Raw genomic sequence first — 14,789 nt, forward strand, 5'->3', positions numbered from 1 at the left:
TTCAGGAATGGCTTCTTCCCCTCCACCATCTGATTTCTGAATGAACAATGAGTCCATGAACAGTACCTCACTACTCTTTTTGCACTACTTCTTTAATTTTTATATATGTAGTATTTATTGTAATTTATAGTTCTTAACTATTATGTATTGTAATGCACTGCAGTTGCAAAACAACAAATTTCACGACATATGCTAGTGATATTAAACCTAATTCTGATACGGGTCTCCATTGTGGACTGAGAGTGGAAAGGGGACAGGGAGAGGGGAATCATGGTTGGGAAAATGAGAAGGGAATGGGAAGGCAGCAGAAAGCAGCAGAGAGACATTCTGTGATGGTCAATAAAACGATTGTTTGGAATCAACTGACCTTGCCTGCCGTCTCAGGGCTGGGTGTGTCTACACCCACACCACCCACCCACCGGGGCACTCCTTCTCTGCCACCTGTCCCATGGCACTCTACTCTCACCATTCCCAGCATCATTGCTCCCACCAGATTTACAAACTCACTCCCTGCTCCATGTTGACAGGTACAGCACTATGTAGAAGTCTTAGTAAACTGTATGTGTCCAAGACTTTTGCATAGTACTGTATATGGTGACATATACATACTTAGATAATAAATTTACTTTGACTGTGACCTGAAACATCTGCAATAACAGTGATCATTTGTGACTTTAATGCATAGGGGGCAATTAAGAATCTCTTGGATAGGTACATGGATGATAGAAAAATGGATGGTTATGAAGAAGGGAAATGTCAGATTGATCTTAGAGTAGGTTAAAAGTTTGGCACAACATTGTGGGCCGAAGGGTCTGTACTGTGTTGCAGTGTTCAATGTTCTGTATATGTTCTATATTGAATAGGTTAGCCAAATTACTATTCTCTGAATGAGGAAGTCCAAGAGTATATACAGGATGGTTCTTTGAACTAATTATTGAGGAACCAATACCAGAGAGGATGCATTAAGGTGTGAGAGGTCATTTCAAAGAAGTTGCGTGGGGCAAGCTTTCCTACACAGAGAATGGTAGGTACCTGGAATACACTGCCTGGGTTGGTGGGAGAGCCAGAAACATCAGGGACTTTAAAGAGGTCTTTAAATAAACACATGAAGGTGAGAAAAGTGGAAGGATATGGACATTATGTAGGCAGAAGAGATTAGCTTGATTACAAATTTAAACGTTTCGGCACAACCTCACAGGCCAAAGGGACTGTTCCTGTGTTGTACTGCTCTATTTTCTGTGATCTAACCAGACATCTGGCCATACTTGACTGGGTATTGTGCAATGAGAAAGGATTCATGAGCAATCTCATGGTGCAAAGTTCTTTGAGGAGGAGTCACCACAATGGGGTGGAATTTTTTGTAAAGATGAAAAGTGACATTGCTGATTCCGAGCCCGTAGTCCAGAATCTACATAAAGGAAACAATGCTGGAATAAAGTGAAAATGGCCAAAAGCAAAGATTTGAGGAGCACATGGATTACCTACAATGATTCCATTTCCAGACAGGTGGTAAAAATAAGGCCAGTATGCTGGCTCAACTATGGCTAACAAAGAAAATTAGCCTCTATATCCAAACTGGCCTGAAAAGACTGCAAACAGGAGTAGTTTAGAGGACCAAGGGATTAAGTGCAGAAAAATCAAGAACATAAATCTAATTGTGAAGGCTCAGAGTCATAGAACACTGCAGCATAGAAATAGGCCCTTCAGTCTTATCTAGTCATGCCAAACTATTAATCTGCCACCTCTCATCAACCTATATATCCTTGTCCATAAAGACTATGCATAGCATCACTTAGAAGGTCTTGTGGTCAGTTGAGACTAAAGTAGAACTTTTTGGCCTCAACACTAAGCGGTATGTATAGTGTAGATCTAATTCTGCATATCAGCCAGATAACACCATCCCTACTGTAAAGTATGGTGGAGGTAACCTCATGATGTGGGGATGCTTTTCAGCAGCAGGGACTGGAAATCTTGTCAGGTTTGATGAGAAGATGAATGCTGCTAAATATAGAGAGATCCTGGATGAAAACCTGCTAGCCTGTGCCCGAAAGCTTAAATTGGGGAAGAAGTTCATCTTTCAGCAGGACAATAACCCAAAGCACACTGCCACAGCAACCATGGAGTGGTTTCAAATGAAGAAAATTGATCTCTTTGAGTGACCCAGTCACAGTCCCAACCTTAACCCGATTGAACATCTCTGGTAAGATCTGAAAAAGGAGCACGTGATTCACAAACACGAGAACATCTGCAGATGCTAGAAATCCAAAGCAACACACAAATAAAAATTTTCAGTTAAATTGATCAAATTCCCTGGTTGTAATGTTCATTTATGTGAACAAATAACTGGCAGCTGAATACTGTATTAATGATTTAAATGAACAAACTAAATGCATTATCTCCATGTTTACAAGCAACACAAAGTTGAGTGGGACTGTGAGCTGTGCAGAGGGTACAGAAAGCCTTCAGTGTGATCTGGAGAGGTTGAGCAAATAGTCAAGTACCTCATTAGCAACACACACAAAATGCCAGAGCAACTCAGCAGGTCAGGTAGTATCTATAGAAAAGAGTAAACAGTCAACATTTCGGGCCAAGACCCTTCTTCAGGTTGGAGGCTACCCAGATGGAATATGAGGTGTTGCTCCTCCAGCCTGAGTGTGGCCTCATCTGGACTGACATGTTGGAATGGGAAGTAGAATTCAAATGGGCAATCCATGTCTTTCTGGAAGACAGAATGAAGGTGCTCGACGAAGTGGTCTCCCAATCTGTGTTGGGTCTCACTGATATACAGGAGGCCACACTGGGGGCACCGGATATAGTAGAGAATCCCAACAGACGCACATGTGAAGTGTTGCCTCATCTGGAAGGACTATTTGGGGCCCTGAATACTAGTCTGGGTAGCCTCCAACCTGATGGCATGAACATCAATTTCTCAAACTTCTGGTAATTGCCCCCCCCCCCCGCTTCACTATTCCACATTCCTATTTCCCTCTCTCACCTTATGTCCTTACCTGCCCATCACCTCCCTCTAGTGCTCCTCCACCTTCCCTTTCATCCATAGCCTTCTGTCCTCTCCAAGCAGATTCCCCCTTCTCCACTCTTATCATACTTTATCATACTTCATACTTTATTGTCGCCAAACAATTGATACTAGAATGCACAATCATCACAGCGATATTTGATTCTGCGCTTCCCGCTCCCTGGATTACAAATCAATAATAAATAATAAAAATTTAAATTATAAATCATAAATAGAAAATAGAAAAGGGGAAATAAGGTAGTGCAAAAAAACCAAGAGGCAGATTCGGATATTTGGAGGGTATGGCCCAGATCCGGGTCAGGATCAGTTCAGCAGTCTTATCACAGTTGGAAAGAAGCTGTTCCCAAATCTGGTCATACGAGTCTTCAAGCTCCTGAACCTTCTCCCAGAGGGAAGAGGGACGAAAAGTGTGTTGGCTGGGTGGGTCGTGTCCTTGACCTTGTCCTCACTCCTTTATCTCTTTCACCAACCAACTTCCCAGCTCTTTACATCATCCTCTCTCCTGGTTTCATCTATCACCCACCACCTTGTACTTCTTCCTCCCCTCCGCCCAGCTACTTACTCTAACTTCTCCACTTCCTTTCCAATCCCAATGGAGGGAATTGGCCTGAAATGTCAACTATACTCTTTTCTACAGATGCTGCCTTGCCTGCTGAGTTCATCCAGCATTGAGTGTGTTGCTTTGGCTTTCCAGCATCTGCAGATTTTCTCATGTTTGAAATATCTCATTATTTTGTTCTCTTTTTGCACCACTTAGTTTTTATATCTCTTATTGTAAAGTATAGATTTTTATGTATCACGTTTTGCTGCAGCAACACAATAACAAATTGCACATCTGACAGTAATGATAAACCTGATTCTGAAATACATGGTAGGTGCAGTATAATGTAGATACTGCAAAGTTTCCAGTTTGGTGTCAAAAACAGGAAAAAATGTATATTTTAGTGATAGACTGGGAAAGGGGGAGGTGAAGCAAGATCTTGTGCACAGTCAGTGAAAATAGACATGCAGGTGCAGCTGGCAGTTAAGAAGGCAAATGCCATGTTCGCCTTCAAAGTAAAAGGATTTGAATACAAGCGTGGGCTGCCTTATTGCATGGGAAGAATGTTTTTGTGACGGAGCAAAAATGACAGGACTGTCCTCTGACAAGAGATTGGGAAGATTAGGCTTTTATTCACAGGTTCAGGCCTATATTCACGAGTTCAGGCCTATACTATATTGTAACTATATTCACAAGTTCTGCAGAATGAGAGGGATTTAATTAAAACTAAACGTTGCTGGAAAGACTGGACAGGCAAGATGCAGAAAGATGTTTCTAACCATGGGAAACATTGATCAACCCTAAGGATATGGGGTAGACAACTTAGGAGTGAACTGAAAAAAAATGCAACACACATAAAAGTTGCTGGTGAACGCAGCAGGCCAGGCAGCATCTCTAGGAAGAGGTGCAGTCGATGTTTCAGGCCGAGACCCTTCGTCAGGACCTGGCCTGAAACGTCGACTGCACCTCTTCCTAGAGATGCTGCCTGGCCTGCTGCGTTCACCAGCAACGTTTATGTGTGTTGCTTGAATTTCCAGCATCTGCAGAATTCCTGTTGTTTGCGTTTTTAAAAAAAAATGCAATCATCCAAAGATTGGTGAACCCATGGAATTCTCTACTTCCAAAGGCAATTGAGGCCAAAATCAGTATTTTCAAGAATAAATTACGTATTGAGGCTGAACATGGGGAAAAAGCAGGAAAAGGATTTGGATAATCACCACAGGTGAGAATTGAACCCAGGTCGCTGGCACTGTAAAGCTCTACACCAACATTGCCGCTAATCAAGTACCTGGTTGAAGCACCTAATTGATATGACTTAGCCTGGAAGGGCGGGCAAAATGATTTAGTTTGTGCTAATTAAAGTTTTAATCACATGGCAGTGAAGAAAACATATAATTGATTTCTTGGCAATGGTGTGATTGAAGCAAAAGCAGGTTTAATTTGCTTTCTCATTTACTAAAGTGTAGATGTACTTTGTGTAAATGTTATTTATTAATTCTAGTTAATTAGTTACATTTGTTTGTTACTTTTTGACATTCTTTTACCTTGTTCAATTTTTTTTATTTCACACACAATCCACTTTTAATAGTTTTTACACGTGAAAAGGAAACATTGAAAGCTACTAACAGTTTTAACGTGCAGTTTGTATGGTGCTAGGGCTTTAATAATGTTTAAACTGCACCAGTATTGATGGGTTATCATTTTTGTACAGTGAAGTATAGCTGAGAGAATGCCTTCTCTCCTTGGAAAGTATTTTTAACATCGTAATTCTGTTTTTACTAACTTATTTTGAATTCATTTATTGAAAATGCACTTTGCTGTTGCTCTCATTTCTGTATATTTGGCAAATACAGAATGGAAAGTCCCTGTTGAAGGGTCTTTGAACTGAAACTTTATCTCTGTTTCTCCTTTCACAAATCCTGCCAGACCCGTTGCGTTTCCGGCATTTTCTGATTTTATTTCAGAACTTTGGCATCTGCAGTTTTTGAGCTTCATTTGTTCCCAGTTTCTAACCATGGTGTTTATAAATGGTTTTGACCAGAAATGGCTTGACTGTTCTTGTTTTTATTTTCAGTTCAGCATAGAAGTGTTTACTTAGTTTTCAGTTGTTCTGGAAAAATTAGGTTTTCTGATGCTTTGAAGAAAAACTTCAGTCAGCTTTTGATCTCCATAAAATTCAACTATATAAAAGAATCAATGGAACTGCAATATAGCCTTGAACTTCATTGCTAGCCCGTACAACACTTTCTCTGTAGCTGTAACACTATATTCTGTATTCTGTTACAGATTTTCCTTTGTTCAATTCCCACCATTGGCCATAAGGAAATTGTACATTTTCCCCTTAAATAAGGTTTCCTCACACATTCCAAAGACGTACAGGTTAGTAGGTTGTTGGCTGATGAATGCAATTGGGTGACACAGACTTGTTGAGCCAGAAGGGCCTGTTTCCTTGCTGCATGTGCTGTTAACAGTCACGGGGAGAACATTCAAACTCCTTACAGACAGCTGAGGGAATGAATCTGGGTCTCTGACACAGTAATAACATCACACTCACTGCTATTCCCCTCACAGTTGTGTTCTGGATCTTCCTGATACAACATGCTGATCTACCCCAAGCAGAATACAACAGTTTCTAGCCCTTCATTTTCCCAAACTCCTCTCCCTGCCAAACACTGAACTCAAAATCTCTTGCCAGCTTGATCACGCCTTTCATTTCACCATTCACCGCACCAAACACCGTGATAGAATGCTGCTAATTGAGTTGAGTCTTGGATCTGAAACCTCCATACCCTTTCTACAGGCCTGGTTCAATATGTAGTCAGCTTCCTGAACTTGACGATGGTTCAATTCCCACCACTGTCTGTAAGAAGTTTGTACATTCTCCCCATGACTGCATGGGTTTCCTTCAGTTTCCTCCCACATTCCAAAGATGTACGGTTAGGGTTAGTGAGTTGTGAGCATGCTGTGTTGGTGCCAGAAGCATGGCGACACTTGTGGATGGCCCAGCACAATCCTCACTAATTTGATTTGACACTAACAAAGTATTTCACTGCTTTGTCACTGCACGTGACAAATATTGCTAATAAATTCAAAGTATGGAAAATTAGACCAAATATCCTGCGAACAGTCATTGCCATATCTCTCACAAGAAGAGCTGTATCACCTCAATCCTCCAAGCTCAACATCACTCTCAATCAGCAACCTAATCCTCCAATCACACACTCCAGCCACTGATCATGTGAAGGTCCCAATCTCCACCCTCAAACTTGGCTGCTTAACTTGCCTTTACCTCCACCCCAACAATTTCACACTACCACCTTGGCTCAATACCCATCTACCCATCTCCAGCCTCAATCTTCTGCCCACAGCTGCCATCACTGTGATCATCTAGTGCTTCCATTAAGGCTGCAATCAATTTTCTGAGCCTTAAAATGATTGATGTGAAGGAAACCTATTTTTATTCAGGTTCAAAGATAAAACTATTTTTAGTTTTGTTATTAAAATTGCATGGGCTTGCCTCAGAGATCAAGAGCTAAAGTTTCCTTTGCATCTGTACATTTCATAAGAGCTTCTCTCTCTACACTGTTCACTTATTTTCCTCTCAAAAACATGCAACACTGCAGTTGTTTCAAGCATTAATTTACAGAGAAGGTCTGTGGAACTTGGAGTCCATTTAGTTAATTATTTTTCCTCAAATTTATTAATATTTATGGCAAGCTACCAAAGAATTAAGATTACTGTTATACAGTCACCTAGCACTCTGTATTGTAGTTTATGAAATATAGAAAAGCATGCAATGTCGAGATAACATTAGCATAAAACTGTTATACTAATGTCTGTACACAGTAAATTTTCCTAACAATTCTATCTCACTACACTAGCAGCTTCACTCTACAGTATTTTGGAAGAACCATTTAAATATATTCTACGTAAATTCCATTCTTGTAGGTGTTAAGAGTTCTGCAGGTTTCTTAAAAAATGTGTCTCTGTCCTTAAAAATCCCCATTCTTATTTGCAATTCCAATTTGCATTAGATATCCAATTGGTACCTGGAGTATTTTCCTTCAATGTGAGCATCTTGCAATATGCAAAAAGAACATCACCTGCGATAAATTAAAATGCACTTTGTCCTTGTTTTTTTTTAAATCACATAATGAAATGCTGTCATTTGAACTTCATAGTTGCAATTCCTTTTGTAGTAAATAGATAAGAATAAAATATTCTTCTATTCTGAGAACATCTGGAACATTGGAAATGGAAGAGTGCACTGTTATAAGATATCTGTGGCACTCAAAAGAATAAAACACAAAAGCCTCTGTAACAAATTATCTGTCATTCTACACCATATATCAACTTATAGAAACAAACAATATTGTTAAAACAGCATACATCTGAAGGTTTTAGTCTATTGTTAATTCAGACAACAATCTCCACACCACTTCACTCATCTCCAACTGTTTGATGGTATTTGATCAACTGCACCTTCCTATTTATTTTTTTTTGGAGAGGAATCTCAAACACACAAATGGAAAATTTATTTTCCACAAATCTTATGTCTGTTACCTGTTCAGATTTAAGGAAGGCTAATTTTTAAGCAACGACCTAGCATAATTTGACTGTTAGGGCCATTTCTCCATGAGCAAGAAAAACTGTTAATTCATTCAAAATAAATACCAATACACATATTATTCCAAAGTTTTTTAATTTTATTAATAAACTTTTTAATGATACCAAATTAACTGCTGGGGTTAATTTCCAAAATCAATGATAATTCTGAATGAGTTATTGGAATCAGACCATTTTGATGGCCCCTTTGAAACTGACAAGATATTGTGACCTCACTTGAAGGTCAGCTTTATAATCTATCATGTTGATACTGAAAAAGTAAAAAAAAATTAAAAGTTAACTGAATTTCAAAAAAAAAACAGAATGACTGCCTGAATGAAAACCTGAAGAAAACCCAATAATTCTTGAAACCTGCTCACTGGTTGAAATCAGCTATTCCTTTACTCTTGATGGCACATTTGGCATAGACAAAGACTACAGAAAGTGGTGGATACTATCAAGTCCATCACAGGAAAAGCCCTCGCCACCACGGAGCACATTTACAATGAGCACTGCCACAAGAAAACAGCATCTATAATCACAGACCTCCATCATCCAGGCCATGCTCTCTTCTTGCTGCTACCAGTGGGCACAAACCTTAGGTCCTACGCCACTAGGTTCAGGAACAGTTATTATCATGCAACCATCAGGTTCCTGAACCAACGTGGACAACTTTAATCACCACAACACTGAACTGATTCTATGAGCTACACACTCACTTCCAAGGACTTTTTATAACTCATGTTTTCTGCATTATATCTTTTATTTGCACAGTTTGTCTTCTTTTGTATATTGGCTGTTTGTCAGTCTTTATGTATAGCTTTTCACAAATTCTATTGTATTTCTTTATTTTGTTTGTAAATTCTGCAAGAGAAAATGAATCTTAAAGCAGTGTACAGTAACATATACACAGTTTGATAATAAACTTTAATTTTGACTTGACAGCATCAATACATTAATCAGTTGTGGAAAGCACATGGGTTGACAAGACCAGGCTGAGGGCAATATAATGATCCATAAACAAAAATAGTCCACTGACACTGAAGATCAATTGTATAAATTCCTTGTATTGCAATAATGCTTGAATCACATTTTGTATAGATTTTATTTCCACGAACGTCAGTTACCAAGTTCAGTACTAAGGCATTGGGTAATTAGCTATAGGAGTATTTGTGCCCTAGAATGTGGGAATTGAAATGTCATTATTTTACACAGACATTATTTATATATTTGTTTTAAGTTCTTAATGCTGCCAAGCATTATATTCCTGTGTCTGACTCTTCAGCATCATTTACACACTAATCTTCTGCCCTAGATACTCACATACACCACATGAACAATAATCCGGGAGGATAAGAATGATATTATTCTACAGAGTGAGATTTACTTTTCCCATAGCAACAATTGTATAATGGGAAAACCCACAGAAAGCAAACTGTTAAATTACAAAAAAGAATTGTACGCTATTACTCATAAATGTTAATATGGCAATCTCTATTTTAGTATTATATCTGAGTTTACAGTAAGGCGGGAAGGTGTTCTAAATCCACACCATGCTGTTGATCTTGTATTATTGAGTAAACCTATTATTGACAGCACCGTTATTTTTATATTTTCTTTAGATGAAATATAAAATAAATTAGCATTGCTGTGGTTTGCTGATGTTTAACATCTTCCTTCATAATCCAGCGACTTTTTTTTAATAACTCTAAAATGCCATTATCAATGGAGCAAGCTAAAGATTGGATTTTGCTGAAGTTTTGCATTCATCTAAAAATAATAAAATTATAATTAACAGTTAATGCTGATTTTTAAATTACTAAGTATGCAAACAGAAATCCATTAAAAGCTAAATCGTTTCAACCAGTTCAACTTATTTTTGTTAATAGGTTTGGGGAGCCGTGGAAGTAATGAACATTTTAATCGAAAATTTTAAGTCTTCAAATAAAGATTTTAATGAGGACAAAGCACTATAAATGCATCAGTTTTAAAATAAAAAATGTACATTTCATCTTGCCTGAGAAAATTGTCTTGCATCACTGTTTGCTCCAATGAGAAATCTATTTTAACTTCTTCTCACTGGTGTGATTAAAACACGACAAATGATATGAAAGACTAGCTGGGATACAGATTCTTGCACTATAAACAGGCTAAAAGAGTGCTTCAGTTTGAATTTCACAAAATGTTGACAATTCCTCACACAAAGTACTGCAATATCAAATATCAATTAAAGCAGATTCATTTCTTTGCACTTCCTGAAAGTGCAAACTGACAAATATTACTTTTCTTTCTGTATCAGCAGCAATTTTACATAGCAAATAAAATTATTTGTTTTAAAACATTTAAATACAAGCAGTAGATGACTTGCTGATTTCGTAGTTAATACAGCATGCCATTCAATTGAATATATAAAAGGTTACCTTTTCTAAAAACTTGTTCTGGGGTTTCCTGAAGAAAGAGGTCTTGGCAGTAAAGAAACAATCTTCTAAGTCTTCATCTAAGCTGCAATATCCACTGCTCATACTTGTATTCCACGTCATCCAATGACTTAATTTTGTGATCAAAAATCATCAGAATATCCTGGAGGATTTACTGTGCTGTCCAACAGATCTTAAAGCTTCAAAAAAAAACTGCACCACAGTACTGCAGTTTCCCAATACAGACATAAGTTGCCTTGCATAAGTCAGGAAGAGGGTATCATACAACACACACACGTAGATTCTTCACTATTCTCGGCCAGCTGCAGCTGCTTGTTTTTACTTCAGTTGTCGTTAACGCTCAACAACTTAATCCCCTATATGTTTTATGTCTTTGCCTCTGACACTGAATTTCTGTATTTATACATGGGCAGTGTGCCTAGCTTCCACTGCCATTCAGAAAGTCTCTCCTGGCAGCCGGCTGAACATGGTGTAGTTGAGCACTTTGACTGTGGAGCTGTTAGCTGCTGTACTGCACACCATCTGTGGCTAATCAGCTATCTGCATGCATACACGAGCTGAGTGAGGTCAGCTCCTTCCTGGCTTCTGGTTCTGTGTATTTCAAACCAAAGCCACATCCTGCTTCAAGATTTAACATGCTAAGCTCACACATACATGTCTTTTTATTATTACAGCCATTTTGTGTCCCTGATATTCACAAAGAATATAAAGCATCACATTCATTCTCAGCAATGCCTCCTTTAAACAATACACCTAGCACTGAAACCCATGTACCCTGTTAATTATGTTTCCATACACACCATCACCTATATTCCATTCATCCAACAATTTAACTTAATTCTTATATAATTTTAAAATAACAAGTTTCCTATGCCTCGACACCCTATGTATAACACAACTGCAGCATGTAATAAACTGACTCAGGATGACAAAATCCTTTAAGTGAGCAGGCTAATCTGCTGCAATGCCATGCAGAATTTCTAAACTGACAATGCACTGTGACACAGTAATATTGGCTGCATTGTTTGATGCATTTAAAGTGAAAATATATATTTCAGAAATATTAAACTATCCTTACATCTGCGGTCCTGCAAATCTAGCTTGCAGTCAACAGAATTAATATATTTTGAATATAATACAAATGTGCTCGCAACCCTTTCTTTCCAAAATTCCTTAATGAAAAAACAGCAGTTTCACAGAGTATTTTCCCTCATATACCAATCTTAAAGTCAATAGAAAATATAGGAATAAAAATTCTCTAAGCGACAATCCCACATTCGTTCATTCATTCTTTCTAAATTAATAGTTAATTTGCCTGTCTATTAAGAATTAATTCAATGGTGGATGTTATCCACTCTTGTCTTGCTTAATTTATAGGCTCATAGCCATTACAAAATTACGTTGATCTTTGATTCTTTTTTCTTTCACGGAACGAAAACAAAGCAGTTAAGTATTCAGGACATGTTCCAAGGAATGAGAGGGTAATGGCCTCAGTGCTAACAGGGGTTGTTATAGCTATATATACAGTGACATTGTTAGGGACCTGGCATAAACCCCTGTCTTTCTGCTACTGTGCTGGAACCTGGTACAAATCATCAAACATATGGCAAATAGGAGCAAGGCAGCCATTCATCCTTCAAGACTGCTGCACCATTCGACAAGATCATGGCTAGTTGCTAGTTTCCGACTGTGGGTGCCATGGTAGCATAGTGGTTAGAATAAGGCTTTACAATGCTAGCAATCAGGGTTCAATTCCCACTATTGTCTGCAAGGAGTTTGTATATTCTCCCCGTGATCACACGTGTTTCCTCTACGGGTTAGGGTTAGTAAGTTGTGGGCATGCTATGTTGGGTACCAGAAACATGGCGACACTTACAGGCAACCCATCAAATCCTTGGATTGTGTTGGCTGTCGACTAAAATGACACTTTTCATGATATGTTTCAATGTACATACGATAAAATAAAGATAACCTTTAATCTTTTTTACACCCCTGTAGCTCTAAGAACTAAATCCAACTCCTGAATATAGTCCATAACTTGTCCTCAATTGCTTTCTGCAGTAGAATTTCACAGATTTAATCCCCACTATCATCATTGCTGAAAATATACAATAACTTCCAGTAGCAACCTAGAGCCTGGGCCTCTGGCACAGTTGAAGCTTAAATTCACTCTTGGTGCACCTGGAATTTCAAGGCTATTCAATTTGAATCGATGATCCGAACACAGGATCACCACTACAGCACTCTCACCTGCCCGGATTATGCGATTAAATCTTTCATGCACATCATGAAACCATAACTTTGTCTCCAGAAATCACAGGGAAGTGAATAACACTGAACCAGGGACTAGCCACAGTTAAGTGGCTTGTACTGTTGCCGATATGATCGGAGAAATGGTAGATGAAATTTAACCAGGCCAAACATGAAGCTGTGCACTTTGGGAGATCAGATATAAAGGGACAGTACACTCTTAATGGCAAGATTTGTTGATGTACAGAGGGATCTCGAGGTCCAAAACCATAGCTCCCTGAAAGGGGCTACACACGTTGATAGGGTGGTGAAGAAGGGATGTGGCATCCTTGCCTTTATTAGTCAAGGCACTGAGCTCAAGAGTTGGGAAGTTACATTGCAACTCAATAAATCTCTAATTATGCCACATCTGGAGTATTGCGTTCAATTCTGGTCACCCCCTTATAGGGAGGATATCAAGGCTTTTGGGTGGTGGGGTGGAGATATGTCTCCATCAAAGGAGGTGTAAGGAGCTCCTTCCCTCCACTAGCCTGCAGGTCACCCTTGGGCAAGGTGTAGCACCTGCTTGGGCCTCTGATCAGGGTCACGTGAAACCATGGGAGCAGGTGGTGGGTGGCCGTATGAATAGCTGGTGCATATCACAAGCACTGGCTATGCAGTCACTTCCACCAGGCAGACAATCTCTGAAGATTAGAGTATCGATAATGGCTGGAGCCATGCATCTTGTAAAGACACTGCCTAGAAGGTGGCAATGGCAAACCACTTCTGTAGAAAAATATGCCCAGATCAATCACGGTCAAAGACCATGATCGCCCATGTCATATAACACAACATGTAATGATGGTAATGATGATGATGATGATGATGTCAAGGCTTTGGAGAGGATGTAGACGACTTATCAGGCTGCTGCAGGATTAAAGGGCATGTGTTATAAAGAGAGGTTGAACAGACTTGGCTTAATTTCTATGAACTGGTAGAGGCTGACAGGAAATCTGATAGAAGTATATAAGATTATGGGAGACATAGATAGACAGTCAGTATCTTTCTCTGGTTGAAATGTAAATGGCATGATTGATTGTCTTGGACATTTTATTGTGATTACAAGACCCTATTGGGCATTGCTAATGTAGAATACTGCAAGTCTTCTTAACCAGTTCATTGGCAAGACCTACAGTACAGGAGCTGCATTGCCTTAGTTGTTGCGTGGAAAAATCCCTTATGCCTTAGAGTCACCTGAGTGGTCACCGGCAAAGGAGATGTCAGAGGTAGCTGTGGGCCTCTGGACTTCTCACCGGCTCGCAGGCTGGTTCCCTTCTGTCTGTGTTCACTCAGTGGAAGAACAAGCTGGACCAGGACCATTCAGGTTCTTGAGCAATATAGCTTTTCTCTTTCTGACTATTTTTCTGAAATCATAACCATATGTGCTATGTGCAATGTGTAGTAGTGCTATGTGTCATTGGTAATGTGTTTTGCACCTTGGCTCCAGAGAAATGGTGTTTTGTTTGGCTATATTCATGTATGGTTGAATAACAACTAAACTTGAAACTTGTGAGTTCAAAGGAGATGTGCACGGTTTTTTGTTCTTTAACACTGAGAGTGGTGCACTGTCAGTGGTGACGGTAGGGGAACGCAGCAAGCCAGGCAGCATCTGTGGAGTGGAATGAACAGTCAATGGTTCAGGTCAAAGTTTAAAGTAAATTCATTAGCAAGGTACATATATGTCACCATATACAATACAAACCTGAAATTCATTTTCTTACGGGTAGTCAATAAATCTATAAAATAATAACCATAACATAATCGATAAAAGACCGCCCAACAAGGACATTCAACCAGAGTGCAGAAGACATAATGATAAATAAATAAGCAATAAATATGGAGAACATGAGATGGAAAGTCCATGAAAGTGAGTCCATAG

The 14,789-nt window shown here is 39.0% G+C and overlaps 1 protein-coding gene across 2 annotated transcripts in view; it reads right to left on the reverse strand.

The window, feature by feature from the left end:
* The window catches only part of rassf5 (Ras association domain family member 5), a 100,653-nt gene that overhangs the window by 42,234 nt on the left and 43,630 nt on the right, over positions 1-14,789 (reverse strand). The window contains exon 1 of one of the 2 annotated variants that reach the window (XM_063065190.1): positions 10,604-11,148. The exons of the other annotated variant lie outside the window; for it this stretch is intronic. Within the exon in view, the coding sequence (XP_062921260.1) occupies positions 10,604-10,723 (120 nt within the window). The 5' untranslated portion in view covers positions 10,724-11,148. Of the gene's footprint in view, positions 1-10,603; positions 11,149-14,789 lie in introns of those variants that run through there. 2 annotated transcript variants of the gene reach the window in all.

Source organism: Mobula hypostoma, chromosome 13 (assembly GCF_963921235.1).
Source record: "Mobula hypostoma chromosome 13, sMobHyp1.1, whole genome shotgun sequence".
Lineage (NCBI taxonomy): Eukaryota > Metazoa > Chordata > Chondrichthyes > Myliobatiformes > Myliobatidae > Mobula > Mobula hypostoma.